General features: G+C 40.4%; 1 protein-coding gene and 1 pseudogene across 8 annotated transcripts in view; one reads left to right on the top strand and one right to left on the bottom strand.

The window, feature by feature from the left end:
• Positions 1–17,565, bottom strand: part of LUC7L2 (LUC7 like 2, pre-mRNA splicing factor) — a 64,363-nt gene that overhangs the window by 16,824 nt on the left and 29,974 nt on the right. For all 8 annotated transcript variants that reach the window (XM_054726436.1, XM_054726437.1, XM_054726438.1 and 5 more), the window contains 3 exons: positions 12,047–12,145; positions 9,015–9,125; positions 2,826–2,969 (listed from right to left, as the gene is read on the bottom strand). In XM_054726436.1, coding sequence (XP_054582411.1) covers positions 2,826–2,969; positions 9,015–9,125; positions 12,047–12,145 — 354 coding nt within the window. The remainder of the gene's footprint in view (positions 1–2,825; positions 2,970–9,014; positions 9,126–12,046; positions 12,146–17,565) is intronic.
• LOC114234805 (U6 spliceosomal RNA) lies at positions 10,424–10,517 on the top strand (annotated as a pseudogene).

The raw sequence follows: 17,565 nt of genomic DNA on the forward strand, positions 1-17,565 counted from the left end.
GGAGTCAATACATTCAGACAAAAGTAACCAATAACTTGTGAATCAAAAAGTGATGGGAAACAAAATACTTAGCGTCTCCAAGTATCAATACCAAACACTAACATAGTAACATCACAGTTATAGGACAAACCATTAACATGTGCCTTCTGACAGGATGTAACATAACTTTAGTGGTATTCCTGACAAAAATCAGACAAACCCAAACTGAAGGACATTTTATAAAACAAATATGTGATCAGCTCATCTCTACAGTACACTGGATAACACAGTAAAAACTATGCTCTTGAGCTTCTTGCATATTTTCCATTTCGTTTAGTGTAATACCATAAACATCCTACCTAATAAAAGGAAAGTATGCAAATAACCATCACTCCGCTACGCCCACAATTGGGCCGGCAGCAGGCTGGGGGTGGGACTTGGGGTGGCCAATTGGGCTGACAGGATGAGGGGCGGGGGGAACAACGGGAGACTCATGAGTCCGCGCCGCCCCCCCCCCCCGTTCCTCCCGCAGGCCCCAACGGCCGGCACTGCAGGAGGACCGATGGAGATGGAGCCGGCGGAAGGCGGCGGTGGCGGAACTCGGGGTGGCCGATTGCGTGGCTGCCAGCACCAGTTTTCCACCAGCAGCAGTTTTCCTCTGGCCAACCGCCGATCGGGAGCGCCTCCCGATCGGAATTCCTCTCAGGGTGGCCGATCGTGCTGGCGGGAGGCTCTCCGATCGGCGGGTGGCCAGAGGAAAACTGCTGCTGGCAGAAAACTGGTGCCGGCAGCCAGGTGAAGGAAGGTCTATTGCACGAAACTTCGTGCAACGGGCTTCTAGTTAATTAATAACACGGCACCCAAATGATTCTCTCTCATCATTGATGTTTCTCTCTCCCTCTCCCTTCCTCTCTCTAAAATCAATTAAAAAGAAATATATATATAATTATGTTTCCAATACTGTATTAGGAATATGACTTGGAATACTGTATGCCATTAAAATTTTATAATTATTCATTAATGTATAGGCTAGGCTACTGTGAAGCAATCTTATTGATTACACTAGGCCAGAGATTTTTCAACCGGTATGCTGCAAAAATTTTTAAACATGCGATACCTGACTATTTAGTCAGGGGCACTGACCTCTTTTCCCTTAGACTGCCAAATAAAAAAATGACAACAGCCCTGGCTAGTGTGACTGGGTTGGTTGAAGTGTGGTCCCATACACCAAAGGGTGACAGGTTTGACTCCTGATCTCAGTACATACCCAGGTTGCAGCTTCGACCCCCCAGTTGGGGCTTATAAGGGGGGCAATCAATTGATGTTTCTCTCTTACATCAATGTCTGTCTCTCCACTCTCCCTTCCTCTCTCTAAAAAAAGCCTTTAATAAAAGACTTAAAAAAAAAAGACAACAGCCAACACAACAATAGCCATCCAGTGTAAATGAATTAAAATTATACCTATTTTTTGATAGATTGGCAAAAAATATATTTTTTGGTGTGCCATGGAATTTCAATTAGTTTATGTGTGCCATCAGATGACTATTACTGCTTCTCCATTATTTTAGCATGAATTATTGTTATATCTGTAAATAAACATAAATTTCTTTTTCACATCTTTTTCATTTTTGTGGTCTAGTGTTAGTTATATGTTAAACATCTATAGTATTTTGTATCATAAGACAGTATTGATGTTGGTACTGAAGATGAAGCAGATGACAAACTTACAGTATCGATAAATACAGTGTAGTACTATATTTTCATTTCACTACCTTTATTGTAAGAATATTGTATATAATACATATAACATACAAAATCTGTGTTAATCAACTGTTTATGCTATCATAAACAGTTGGAGGAGGGGGAGGAGGGAGAGGAGGAGAGAGAGGAGGAGGAGGAAGAGAGAAGAAAAGAAATCACAAGCAATAATAGGTAAATTTTTAAATTAAATTACAATGAAAATCTGTGGGATGCAGCTATAGTTGTGCTTAGAAGAAAACATATAACATTAAATGGTCTAAAATCAATGACCTAAGCTTCTGCCTTAAGGCTATAACAACAAATTAAACCCAGGTATGATGCAGTTACAAGCAATGGAGACTACTGCAAAAGTGGAAAATACAATCTCATATGAAGGCATTCAATTTCTTAAAAAACAAAATAGAATTTTGGGCCAAACATAATAGAACTTCGTGTGCAGGATATCAGATTTTAACTGTGCTGTGGAGGAAGAGCTGAGGCTCACAAGGTGCTAGCGGACTGTACTGAGGTGGGAAGAGAAGGGAGAATGCTAGAGTTGCATGGATGTAAAATGGAGAATAGGGTATCACAGTAACCAGATATATGCAGAGTATGTGTACATGCACACAGACACAAATGACTGCTGTGTATGACTAGCTAGTTCAGTTAATTTTATTTACCAGCTATAAATTTCATATCAATGGCTCCAAATTCCAAAAATCACTAATTTTGATATATAACCCATTAGTATGACATGGACTAATTATATATGTTCTGAGAAGTAGATACTGCCCTGGCCAGTTTTGTTCAGTGGTTAGATTGCTGGTCTGGGGGCCAAAAGGTCTTAGGTTCAATTCCAGGTCAAGGGCACGTTACCTTGGTTGCAGGTTCAATCCCTGGCCCTGGTCAGGGCTCGAGTGGGAGACAAACAACCGATATGTCCCTCTTACATCAATGTTTCTCTTCTCTCTTCTCTCTCTCTCTTCGCGCCGCCCCCTACTCTCTCTAAAAAATAATGGAAAAAATATCCTCACTCCTCCAGTGAGGAATTAAAAATAAATTATAGATAATAAGGCTCTACAGACCAACATTAAGAGTTTAGTTACCTCTGCTTCTCTTTTCTTTGCCCGTGCTTTCTCTACTTCATCCATTACTTTTTGAGATTCTTCCACATTTCCTTCAGCTCCTAGTTGTTCCACCTTAGCCAACAATTTACCAATTTCTTCATTTAACTCATGAACACGTTCTGCCTAAAAGTAACAGAAAAGAAGATCACGAATAAAAAGCAGACAAAGAATCGAAGTTCAAAATGTTTCAGAAATGCTCAGAAAAGTTATTATATGAGGCAATACAATTATAAACAATGCTTTCTGAGCACACCATAAATTCGTGAGACATTAGGATGTTTTGAGCTTGCCTCCTTCACTTCGGTGAGGTCAGGGATACATCTGATCTCTAAACTATCACTTTGCAACCTCGGCTTTGGCAGTGTATTCCAAGTATAAAATACCCTTTCTTCTTGGGATGTCATCCCTTTACCTCACTTGCCTGCCTAGTGAATGTCTATTCACTGAACAAGATCCAATTGGAATCTATTCTATGAAGCATTCTTGATCAATCACTATATTTCACCTCCACTTACACACAAAAGCAGAGAGCCAAATCCTCTTTTGAGTTACCTTTGTGTTTTTTACAATTACTTTTATATATATCATACCACATTAAAGATAGCTATCTGTATTTCCCATCTTTGTATTTCCAATGCCCAACAAACAGCATTAGCTCAAATATGAGTTAAAGATATAAACTGGTGCTGGTGAATTCTCTTTGAAGCAAAGATATTACTTTAGATATCTGGCAAGTCAGTTACTAGGTATACAATTTTGGTCATATTATTTTACCTGAATCTACTTCCTCATCTGAGTAGCAGGGATTTAATATCTCACAAAGCTATGAGAAACAAGAAAATGTGCCTTGCACATACACTGCGCAGCACATTACTGACTTTTAGTATAATAGCATGACAACCCTTCTCCCTTAGTCCATGTCTTTTCACTGGGATTAATGTTTTCCTGGGATTTGATATGTCTCCTCCTCCTCCTCCTCATACTCAGCACCACCATCATCCTAGTTCATTCCTTTTCTTTTAATGGCACTTGATAGGTACACATAGTCTATTTTTTGGCCATAAGTATTTATCCTATGTGGTCAATTATATTAGCAAAGAAGGTTCTAATTTGATATGGATATCTGGTCTTAATAAAATAAGACGTACTTCTCAAATAATCTTTACTTCTCAATTTCCTTCAATCCAGGAAATTTCCAACTCTATTATCATTACCTCTTTAACAAAGTGGTATTTTTCTTTAAATATCTGTCATGGAATAATTGCATTAATGCCCCAAACTCTTCATTCTTCCCTGTACCCATGCCCTTTGCTATTTTACCGAGTATCATCATATTTTGAATCTGATCTTGACCACATAATTAACTGGCTTTGGTTAACAAGGCGGTAGCAAACATGACACAAGGAATGGCTTGAAAAGTGCTTACTCAAGAATGAGCTTGATGCTTTTGTTTTTCAACTCTCACCCTGAGAAATTAGTTCAGTAACCTCCAGCTGACTGGAAGACAAGGAAGAGAGAGAGCCCCGCTAAAACAGGAATAAATACCCAGTCAAGTTCAGCCTAAATCAGTAGTCAATGAGCTAAATAAATACTTACTGTTTCCAGTCCCTGAATTTTGAGGTAGTTTGTTAAACTGCATTTTGGTAGTGATAGATAACCAATACAGCTTGGGATCTAGCCAGCAATTGTAGATCCCTTTCAACCATGAGAGAGTACTTTAGTATGTCCATCTTTATAATCCTCTTCAGAGAACTTTTCAGAAAAAGTTGGTTGAAAGTAACCTTTTCACAAATAAGGGAATCCATTTCCCTTTGTACATACATATCAAAGCACTATAGTATTTAATGCTGGATAACTATCCTACCTGGACAACTATCGCATTCTCCATTTTCATAAAATGTACTACACTACATGGAATGGTACAGAATGTTATAAAGTAGGAAGTCATCAAACCAACAAAATGCAACATATGGACCTTTTCTGAATTCTGATTAGACCACACCAATTATATAGGAAAAAGAAACACACTGTGTGTATTAAGTAATTTTTAACCCTTTGCACTCGCTTGCTTTTTTCTCGAGCTGCTACCAATGCTAACCGTGTCGAGTCACACTCGACATCCGAGTGCAAAAGGTTAAATCTTGTTAACTTCATGGATATGACTCTGTGGTTATATTTTAGAAGTGAAATATGACATCTAGAAGTTGCTTATCTATACTAATAAAAGGGTAACATGCTAATTAGACCAGGAGACCTTCCAGATGTCCTTCCTAACAAAGCCATGGTGGCGGGGCTGAGGCAAAGGCGGTTAGGGGCAATCAGGCCGGCGGGAGGGGAGTTTGGGGCAAGCTGGCCGGCAGGGGGAGGGCAGTTGGGAGCAAGCTGGCTGGCAGGGGTGGCAGTTGGGGGCGAACAGGGGGGTAGGTGGGAGTGATCAGGCTGGCAGGGGGTACAGTTGGGAGCAAGCAGGCCAGCAGAGAGGGGCAGTTGTGGGTGATTAGGCCAGCAGGGTGGGGGCAAGAAGGCTGACAGGGGAGCAGTTGGGGGTAATCAGGCCAGCAGGCATAGTGGTTAGGGGCGATCAGGCAGGCAGGCAGTTGAGCAGTTAGGAGTCAGCGGTCCTGGATTGCGAGAGGGATGTCCAACTGCCAGTTTAGGAATCGTGCCTAAACCAGCAGTTGGACATCCCCAAAGGTGTCCCAGAGGAGAGGGTGCAGGCTGGGCTGAGGAACATCTCCCCTCCCGTGCACAAATTTCGTGCACCGGGCCACTAGTTTATATAAAACCCTAAGTGATCATTATGGCGAAACAACCAGAACGACTGGTCGCTATGATGTGCACTGACCACCAGGGGGCAGATGCTCAATGCAGGAGCTGCCTCCTGGTGGTCAGTGAGCTCCCACAGGGGGAGTGGTGCTCAGCCAGAAGCGAGGCTCACAGCTGGCGAGTACAGCGGCAGTGGCGGGAGCCTCTCCTGCCTCCACAGCAGCACTAAGGAGCAGGTGGGCGGTAAGGAGTGAGGGGTCCCGGAGTGCAAGAGGGATGTCCGACTGCCAGCTTAGTGGGGAGCGGGCCTAATCCAGAAGGCAGACATCCCCCAAGGGGTCCTGGACTGTGAGAGGGTGCAGGCCTGGCTGAGGGACCCCCTAGTGCACACATTTTTGTGCACTGGGCCTCTAGTAAAATAATGAAACAACAGAAAGCTGACAGCTTTGAATCCATTAGGATTCGTTGTGTTTTTCTCTACTTTTGTGTATAAGTTCACAACAAAATATTTTTTAAAAATAGTGAGTTGCCCTGGTAGATGTAGCTCAGTTGGTTGAGGCTTGTTCTGTGCACCAAAGGTTACCAGTTCGATTCCAGGTCAAGGCACATACCCAGGTTTCTGGTTTGATCCCCAGTTGGAGTGCATACGGAAGGCAGCCGACTGATGTTTCTCACATCAATGTTTTTCTCTCCCCCCACCTTCCCCTCTCTTGAAAACCAATAAAAATGTATTAAAAAAAAAAAAAAGTAGTGAGTAGACAAAACTCAACATTTAAAAAGTGAGCATTCTTGCCCTAGCCTATGTGGCTCAGTTGGTTGAGTATTGTCCCATGCACCAAAAGGAGACCGTTTCAATTCCCGGGTAGGGCACATGCCCAGGTTGCGGGTTCAACAGGAGGCAACAGACTGATGTATCTCTCTTACATTGACATTTCTCTCCCTCTCCTTTCCCCTCTTAAAAATCAATAAAAACGAAAGAACATTCCATTTGGAAAATGGGCATAAGACATACAAGACATTCACTGAAGAGAATATACAGATGGCAAATAAGCACATGAAAATAACGTACAAAGTCATTAGTCATTAGGGAAATGCAAACTGAAACCACAATGAGATGTAGTAACACACCTTTCAGAATGGATAAAACAGTGACATCATCAAAATGCTGGCACTTTGTGAAGAAAGTAGATCACTAACACATTGCTGGTAGGAATGTAAAATGGTACAGCCACTCTAGGAAAAAAGTTTGGTACTTGCTTCCAAAACTAAAAATGGCCTTACCACATGACCTAGCAATTGCAGTCTTGGTTATTTATCCCAGAGAAATAAAAACTTATGTCCACACAAAAATCTGTACATGAATGTTTACTGCAGCTTTATTGATATTAGCCAGTAACTGGAAACAACCCAAATGTTCCCTTCAATATTTGAATGGTTAAACTGCAATATATCCATACCATGGGATACTACTCAGAAATAAAAAGGAATGAACTACTGATAAAACAACTTGTATGAATCTCAAGTTGTGTTGAATATAAAAAGCTAATCTTAAGAGGATAGGTACTGCATGACTCCATTTATGTGCTATTAGGTGAAATAATCCTATATAATAAAAGGCTAATATGCAAATAGACCGAACAGTGGAACAACCTAACAACTGGTCGCTATGACATGCACTGACCACCAGGGGACGTGTACGGAACATGCAGGTGTCGGCAACAGGCGTCAGAGAGCGAAATGTGGGCGTAGGCCGTGGCAGGATGATGGAGGTGAGCAGGGGCGCCAGTCACTGTCATAATTGTGAGCTTCTGGGTGGTTACTGAAAATTCTTTGCTCTCACCCAGTGCTCGCTCCTGCTGCCAGCGCCGCACACCCAATGCCAGTGCTAATCGCTCGGAGCCGGCAGCGGGTGTGAGTGATGGCTGCTGGCCCCGATTGCCTCTCAGGGCTTTTCCACCTCCCGATGCTTCTGAGGAGCGATCGGGGCAGCAGCCACCACTCACACCCACTGACGGTGCCGACCCTGCTCACACCCGCTGCTGGCTCCGGCCCCAATTGCTCTGCACCTTCAGCAGGTGAAAGCGGGGCTGGCGCTGTCAGCAGTGGGAGCGGCGGCGGCAGGAGCAGGGCTGCCAGCAGACAGGGGACCGGGGGCCGCAGAGGAAGGGGCCGGGGTGGGCATGGAGGATGGGCCGAGACCCACCCACCCCTGTGCCCACCGCAGCCTCATGGCCCACAGTTCCTTTCAAGGTGCACAAATTCGTGCACAGGGCCCGTGGTATAATTATAAAGACAGAAAATAAGTTAGTGGTTGCCAGGGGGTAGGGGAAAGGGCGGTGCGTGCGGCTATAAAGGATTAACATGAGGAAGCCTTGTGATGATAATGCTACAATTAATGTAATTATTATAATATTTATCCAATTTGCATATATGATAAAACTGCGTAAAGCTACACACACAAAACAAGTAAATGCATGCATAACTGGTGAAATCTGAATAAAATACAAGGACTGGACCAATATTAATTTATTGCCTTTGACACTGTACTGGTTGTGTAAGATATCTTAAGAGAAAGCTAGAGGAAGAGTACATAGAATTTCCCATTTGTCTTTGCAAGCTTCTGTGAATGTAATTTTTCAAAATTAAAAGATAAAACTATATTCTGGCCGAAACCGGTTTGGCTCAGTGGATAGAGCCTCGGTCTGCGGACTGAAAGGTCCCAGGTTCGATTCCGGTCAAGGGCATGTACCTTGGTTGCGGGCACATCCCCAGTAGGGGGTGTGCAGGAGGCAGCTGGTCGATGTTTCTCTCTCATCGATGTTTCTAGCTCTCTATCCCTCTCCCTTCCTCTCTGTAAAAAATCAATAAAATATATTTAAAAAAAAAAACAACAAACTATATTCTGTACTATTGAAAAAATTGATGCCCTAGCCCGTTTGGCTTAGTGCAGTGATGGCGAACCTATGACACGCGTGTCAGCACTGACACGCGTAGCCATTTCTGATGACACATGGCCGCTGAGGCGGCCGCATGCCGAGGATGAAACATTTGCTGCTCCTGAGGATGAAACATTTGCGAAATAATGTTTTTTCCTCAAAGTGACACACTACCCGAGTTATGCTCAGTTTTTTGGCGAAGTTTGACACACCAAGCTCAAAAGGTTGCCCATCACTGGCTTAGTGGATAGAGTGTCGGCCTGTGGACTGAAGGGTCCCAGGTTCGATTCCAGCCAAAGGCACATGCCGGGGTTGCGGGCTCGATCCCCAGTGGGGGGCATGCAGGAGGCAGCCGATCGATGATTCTTTCTTATCATTGATGTTTCTATCTCTCCCTTTCCCTTCCTTTCTGAAATCAATAAAGAAATATATATATTTTTTAATAACATAATATTGAAATTGTTACCTTTGCTGCCACTTCTGCACTAATCTCTTCTTGAGTTTCTGCTAATCTTTTCTTGGCCACTTCTGTTCTTCTATCACAATCGGCAATAAATGACTGCAGATGATCCATAGCCTACATAGTTCAATTAAAAGACAATTATTTCCAGAAAAATCAACTTTCTTCAGAAATATCTTTACTCAAAAATTACACTTTTAAATCAATAAGACATATCCATGGGTGAGCAATTTTAAAGAAAGTGATCAAGAATCTCACTTCCTTTCCAGCTGACAGCTGTGGCTAATATTTCCATTTTATTTACATATATGTATGTCTATGTATAATTTAAAATATAAGTGTTTTATTTAAAAATATAAATTTACTCAGCACATATCAAATTCTAAAAATAGATGGTTAACCCAAAAATTAGCTGAAAGTGAAGAGCAGGAAGGAAACCAGAAGAAAATGATAGAGAACGCATCACCTCAGAATAGGGAAGGAATTTCTAATTAATCCAATAGGGATTTTAAAAAGATTAATTAGATAACTAAAAATATTCTACAAGACCCATAACTACCAAAAGAAAAACAGGGGGGGGGGGGGGGAATGCAAAGTATTATCTGAGGGAAGGACTAATTTTCATAATATGTCAAGTTAGTACAAATCAACTAAAAATAAATGTTGACATCAAAGATTAACCAATAGCAAAAAAAAAAAATGTAAACCGACAGTTCACTATAAAAGTAAATATAAACAGATCTTAAATATATGAAATATGTTCAAACTCACTCATAAGAGAAATGCAGGTTAAAACTACACTTATATTACACATTTCATCTATCAAAGTTGCAAATAAATCTTGAAAACACATTATGTGGCCAGATGGGAAGTAGATAATCTCATATATTATTGGTGGGAGTATAAATTGGTAATTCTAATGAAGAGCAACTTGGCAAAATTACTGACTCAGTTATTCTATTTCTAGAAACTTACTCTCTATACTTGATAAGTAAAAATACATTATCATACTATAATAGGAAAAAGACTGAAAATAACCTAAATTTTCACACCCTTACAGATGATAGAAAATTTCTGCTGTATTTTATGCCGTGTGTATAAATCATAACCCAATTACTATAAGGTGTTTGTTTCCCCCAAATGTTCCAGCCATGTATTAAATTGCATTTACATAGATGGTTTTTATTTCCATTAACAGAAATTCTTGGAAATTCAGAAGTAAATGGGGGGAGGGAGGGGCCTACTTTACTGCTTTATCTCCCAAACCAAATAAAATGCCAATCTCCTCACGAACAAAAGGTAGCATAAGATTTATGCTTATCAGTATTTTTTATGTAATGCTGATTGGTATATTTTATGTAAATATAAAAAAAGTTTCCCTATTTTAATACAATTCTCATGTTTGTTTTAAAAAAGTGCTCACATATACTAAAACTGGAACCATACAGTGATTAGCATGACTCCTGGTTCAAGGATGACACGCAAATTCATTAAGTGTTCCATATTTTTAAAAAAGAAAAAATATTTAAAGAACATACACACACAGTATAGTCAGATTTTGAGCCATTCAGATTTCTAAATGGTATCTCCTGTAATAATCCTTGTTTTACATTAAAAAACAACATTGGCCCTAGCTGGTTTGGCTCAGTGGATAGAGCGTCGGCCTGCAGACTCAAGGGTCCCAGGTTCGATTCTGGTCAAGGGCATTTATCTTGGTTGCAGGTACATCCCCAGTAGGGGGTATGCAGGAGGCAGCTGATCGATGTTTCTCTCTCTTCAATGTTTCTAACTCTCTATCCCTCTCCCTTCCTCTCTGTAAAAAATCAATAAAATATATTAAAAACAAACAAACAAAAAAAACAACATTGTCCTTAATACTCTCCCTCTCTAAGTGTATATTTACAGGTACAAAAATACGAATATTGCTCAGCCAGCATGGCTCAGTGGTTGAGCACTGACCTATGAACAGGAGGTCCTGGTTTGATTCTGGTCAGGGAACATGCCTGGATTGCAGGCTCAATCCCCAGTGTGGGGAATGCAAGAGGCAGCCAATCAATGATTCTCTCTTACCACTGATGTATCTGTCTCCCGCTCCCTCTCCTTTCCTCTCTGAAATCAATAACAATTTTAAAAAATAATAAATATGATGAATATAAAAATCCAGTAGATTATTAAAAAGCCTTACATGCACTAGAAATCGGTTTATATTTGTTTAAATTGATACCTTCCTTAATTATTACTACTTTATTGAGAAAAATATGCTTAATTTTCAGAAGAATATAGGGTGTGCTAAAAAAATGTTTATACACACTTTGAATAATAGTAAAGGCAGGGTTTATTAAAATACACTTAATTTTTGTCCTAGCTGGCTTGGCTCAGTGATTGGAGCATCAACCCATGGACTGAAAGAGTCCCAGGTATGATTCTGATAAAGGCTCAATCCCCAGTAAAAATCAATGGAAAAATTTCCTCGGGTGAGGATTAACAACAACAACAAAATTAATAAACAAACAGCCCGGCCGGTGTGGCTCAGTAGTTGAGAGTCAACCTATGAACCAGGAGGTCACGGTTTGATTCCCGTTCGGGGTGCATGCCTGGGTTACAGGCTTGATCCCCAATGTGGGACCTGCAGGGAGGCAGCCAATCAATGATTCTCTCTCATCATTGATGTTTCTCTCTCCCTCTCCCTTTCTCTCTGAAATCAATAAAAATATATTAACAAAAGCAAAAAAAAAAAACAATAAACATTTCATTTTCAAAACTGAGCTATCAGCTGTGTGCATACACATTTTTTTGAGACATCCTGTATATAAATTATATTACTTTACATATTTTCTTAAAATATCCAGTTTCATCTTATATTTTCTAAAACTGTTAGTCAGGAAGTAGTACATGATCTCACTTCATTTTAGTACTACCCTTCATATAACCACAAAGAAGATAATTTGCTAAGAGCCTTTCCCTATTAAGTGAAAAATCCATATTCAAAATGTTATACTGTGACAGATGATGTAACTCATTAAAATAAAATCACATACATCAAGCTCAAAGAAAAAATCTTGTTCTTTGGATGCAATTTCATAATCCGCTCTTAAAGCCAAGTCATGGACTTTCAGACATTCTCCAAGATCCATTCTCTAAGAAGGAAAAAAAAAGAAACACATTAAACAGAAAAAACATTTTTTCAAAAATTCATTAATAACCATAGTACTCCATAGAATATACGTTAAGTCATACATATGCTTCTTTGTTTATGGACTTTCAAATTACAAAATTTCATAAACAAGTATTAAACTTGGCGCCAACAACAAAAAAAAAAGATATCAATTCTATCTACCAATAAGTGAGAACAGTAATCATTTTTGTACTTAAGAACAGACTGACAAGGAAAAGCCTGTCTGAATCTGAACAACGCTGGGGGGGAAAAGCTCCTAGCAACAACATGGATATGTTTATAACAAAGAATATCAATTTTCTATATTATGTCACGTTAAAAAAGACAGTGAATTCACTGTATTAAGATTCACAAACACTGATTGACCAGATAAAATTTAAAAACAATATGAGCCCTGCCCGGTTTGGCTCGGTGGATAGAGTGTCAGCCTGCAGGCTGAAGGGTCCCAGGTTCGATTCCTGTCAAGGGCATGTACCTTGGTTGCAGGCACCAAGTGGGAAGTGTGCAGGAGGCAGCTGATGGATGTTTCCCTCTCATCGATGTTTCTAACTCTCTCTCCCTCTCCCTTCCTCTCTGTAAAAAATCAATAAAATATATTTTAGCCGAAACCGGTTTGGCTCAGTGGATAGAGCGTCGGCCTGCGGACTCAAGGGTCCCAGGTTCGATTCCGGTCAAGAGCATGTACCTTGGTTGCGGGCACATCCCTAGTTAGGGGGTGTGCAAGAGGCAGCTGATAGATGTTTCTCTCTCATCGATGTTTCTAACTCTCTATCCCTCTCTCTTCCTCTCTGTAAAAAATCAATAAAATATATTAAAAATATATATATATATTTTTAAATATATATATATATTTTTAAATAATAATAAAATAAAAACAATATGAAATCCTATAGCTAGCTATGTTTAAGACACATTTACAAATAACTAGGTATAAGCAGAAAATTAGACAAATTAAAAAACTTCTCAAAAGTAAGGGTTATAGTGTGGCATCGCTGAGATAAATTAACTTATAGGGTATAGTCCAAACAACGTGACAAATCTTACTAAAGGCTGGCTTTAAAAGCAAACCCTCTCTCCTCCAAAAGACACATTTTGTGTGCTAACACATTTCAAAAGAGATATAAATAAACCAACAAAACGTCTCAAAACCAAGCCATTCCAAAAAACAAAAGTAAATAAATAATTAGCTGGCCCTAGCCGGTTTGGCTCAGTGGATAGAGCATCAGCCTTCGACTGAAGGATCCCGGGTTCAATTCTGGCCAAGGGCACATGCTCGGGTTGCGGGCTCGATCCCCAGTAGGGGGCTTGCAGGGGGCGGCGGATCAATGATTCTCTCTCTCTCTCATCATGTTTCTATCTCTCTTCCCCCTTCCTCTCTAAAATCAATGAAGATATATTTAAAAAAGGAAGAATTAGCTGGAGAAGAATCATGATGTTAAGAACTTTTCAGTATGAAATAGAAACGGATTTTATTATCGCCCCAAAGGACTCTACAAAGTCATATTTTAACTCTCTCAATGTAAGAAAACATTTAAGCTTCTCAGGACTTACTGAGCTACCAGATGAGAGATTCAAATACAGTTTAGAAAACCATATTTCTAGGATATTGAGGAAAGAATTCAACCATCAGGTAGCTTATTCTTCCAACTCTTTGAGATTTTTATGACTATATAAAAAAAGTTTCTTTGTAGAACTATATTATCTGTTCTTAATTATTTGAAGGAACAAATGTGAAAAACTAAGTAAACAATGTCCTCAAAGCTATCCTTTGGGAAATTATAAGGAATATTCACCAAATTAAAAAAGTCATTACAATAATGGCTCTAAAGTATCACTGTGTTGCTGAGGATGTGGTGTTTTTCCAGGCCTCATTTCCAGGATCTCATTCATTATTCTATGGGCTATAACAAACCAAGGAGTTTTCCAGTAACAGTAAATAGCAACTGAAACTTTCTGTAGATGTATGGAAATTTAAGGCTGCTTATTAAGCAACATTTATGGAGAAAAGGCTGTTGAAAAAAGTTTAATACTCTTTTTAAAATGCAGGAAAATAAGACAGGAATGAAAGAAGTTAATGGCCAAAGAATGTTGTTACCCTCTTGGCTACAAGGGCCAACTGGTTTCTTAATACCTTAACATTAATCACTCCAACAACTTCCTTTGCATTTGTATGTATTTCCACAGCTATAGTTGCTCAGGGCTATACTTATTTCATAAAATCTTAAGCGGTCACCGTTGGAAATGCTTTTGATCCAGTGCAGTGATTCTTAACCTGGACCCAGGGACCTTTAAAACAATACTGATGAAAGCTTCTGAAGAAAGGCCCAAGCCTGGTATGGAGGAATACTTAATATTTGTTGAATGAACCAATCTGGGAAAAGAGGGCAGAAAAGAACATTTGGCGCAGGGGGCCCTGGGCTTAACAATCAAGAGTGGTCAGGATGCACCCCAGGACAAAACTGATCTGAGCTTTGGAAGGTCCTCTCATCTTGGGTTATCTCCTTTGCTTGTACTACTTTCCTTCTTAAGTGTTTCTAGCTCCTCGGCTTTTCACTTTCCTGGGCCATGAGCACCTGCAACTTTACAGTCTAACCTGGCTCAACATAGTAGATTCTGGAGCCAAAGCCATAGAAGGGCCTAGCTATAATAAAGATTTGGGGGGTTGGGGAGGATTACAATAGCCCGTGCTTATTTTATGGAACTAACAGGACAAAAGAGCAAGGCAGATTTTCAAAATTCTAGATACTAATCGTTTATTTCCCCCTGTCCATACCATCATGACTAAGCATCTACTGTGGCACTGTGCCATGCACATCAGGAGTATCCTATATAATAAAAGCCTAATATGCTAAGTGTCAGGTCAGCCATTCAACCAAAGCATAATATGCTAATGCTATGCTAAGGCCAATCAACCACTCGCTATGATGTGCACTAACCACCAGGGGGCAGTCAGTCAACCAGTTGACTAGTCGCTATAACATACACTGACCATCAGGGGAGCAGATGCTCCCACCAGGTTAGCTTGCTGCTGGGGTCCGGCCAATTGGGACTGAGAAAGATGGGCCGGACACTCCCTGGAGCCCTCCTGCTATCCCTCCCCAGCTGGCCAACCTCCTGCATCCCTCTCCGGCCCCCATTGTGCACTGGTGGGATCCCTTGACCTGGCCTGCACCCTCTCACAATCTGGGACCCCTCAGAGGATGTTGCAGAGCCAATTTCAGCCCGACGGCAGAATGACCAGTCGCTATGACGTGCACTGACCATCAGGGGGCAGAAGCTCAATGCAGGAGCTGCCCCCTGGTGGTCAGTGTGCTCCCACAGGGAAAGCGCCGCTCAGCAGCAGTGGCAGGAGCCTCTCCCGCCTCCACAGCAGTGGGACATCCCCCCCGGGCTCCTGGACTGCCAGAGGACGCAGGCCGGGCTAAGGGACACCCAACACTTCCTCTCCTCACCCCCCCACCCTGAGTGCACAAAATTTCATGCACCGGGCCTCTAGTTTACAATAAAAAACAATCAAGCCAAATAAAATTCAACAATTATCTGCCATCGTGAAAGTGAGTGAAGGGAATGTACGCCTATGTTAATGCTCTCCATGACCCTAATCATCTAATTAAAAAGCCAGCAGGGCCCAACTGGTTGAGCGTCACTTGTGAACCAGGAGGTCATAATTCAATTCCCAGTCAGGGCACATGCCTGGGCTGAGGGCTCCATCCCCAGTAGGGTGCATGCAGAAAACAGCCAATCAATGATTCTCTCTCATCACTGATGTTTCTCTCTCTCCCTCTGCCTTCCTCTCTGAAATACAGATATAATTTTTTTTAAAGGCCACCTGGGAGGGACCCATGATAGAACCACAGCATGACTAACTGGACCTCTCCAATGCCAAATCAATCTTGACTTCATCACTGATGTACAACAGTGCTTTGAATACTAAGTGTACAGATGTTTGCTGCTACTTCTTTTCTGAAATAAGTGAGCTTCAAACTGAACAAAATGCTTATTTTCACTTAAAATGACTTTATTTGTGATAAAAGCCACATGAAGAGTTTTGTATTCTTAAACTTACTTTACTTAATAATTAAGTTCTTTCTATAAGTTTATTCTTGGTATTTTAATTAATCGACAAACTCTTAGACTGTAAATGGGGGGGAAAAAAGCTTTTAATTGGGCAAATCCCTTTGTTTGTAATACTTTCCTTCTTAAGCATTTCCAGCTACTCCTCTCTTATTCCTAAGTGCCCCTCTCCTCCAGGAATTAGACTACTTGGGCTTTTCACTTTCCTGGGCCATGAGCACCTGCAGCTTTACAATCTAGCATGGCTCACCATTGATTTTGGGGCTGAAGCCCTAAAAGGGCCTAGCTATAATAAAGATTTGGGGGTTACGGGTGAGCTACAATAGCCCATGCTATTGTATTTTGTCTTTCTCATCCTAAATCCATTTCCTGAAGTCTTGACCAAATAGCTAGCTATGCCTGGTACTGATAACTCGTAACCTTATGGCATTCATTTTATACTGTTTAACAAAGTTGATTCTGTTAAGTGCTTTTAAAAATATATATATTTATTTTTATTGATTTCAGAAAGGAAGGGAGAGGGAAAGAGACAAAAACATCAATGAGACTGCCTTTTGCACACCCCACACCGGGGATCAAACCTGCAACCAGGGCATGTGCCCTGACCAGGAATCGAACGGTGACCTGATTCATAAGTCGACTCTCAACCACTGAGCCATGTCAGCCAGGCTGTTAAGTGCTTTTTAATTATATTCTTTTAAAATTCCAAAAGTGAATGTTATCTCCCCAAATGGACTCTAAGCTTCCTGAGAACAATGGTTTATGTCTCTTCTTCTTCCATTCTACATAAAAGACCAGATTCTGCACAACCCATGATTATTAAATAAACTTGATGATTTGATAAAGGAATTGTACTTCTAAGAACTCGAGGAAACAATAAAATAAGTACATATAAACACTAAGATTTAACAATAGTGTTTTTGATCCAAAAAGTTAAAAACATTTTAAAATCCCAGCAACAGCGGTTTGACTAACTGAATTAAGGAATAGCCATATGACACATGATATAGCCATTAGAAAAGTGTTATTGATGCTAACTGGAAAAAACATGGCAAAGAAAGACAATAAAATGTCATTTTTGTAAATTTAGACACAGACATTGCTGTAAGGTTGGCTTGTCTAAACCTCTTAATAGTTGTTAAATTAAATGCAATGAGCATATATTATTCTTACAATCAGAAAGCCAATAAAGATACTTTAATTTTGGAAGAAAATATTGAGTTAACAGAAAAATTATACTCAACAACAACAACAAAAAGAGTGTACTGCCAAGTGTAAACTAATGACAGTATATGTCAATGATTATAC

The sequence above is a fragment of the Eptesicus fuscus genome, chromosome 14 (assembly GCF_027574615.1).
Source record: "Eptesicus fuscus isolate TK198812 chromosome 14, DD_ASM_mEF_20220401, whole genome shotgun sequence".
In the NCBI taxonomy this organism is placed as follows: Eukaryota; Metazoa; Chordata; class Mammalia; order Chiroptera; family Vespertilionidae; genus Eptesicus; species Eptesicus fuscus.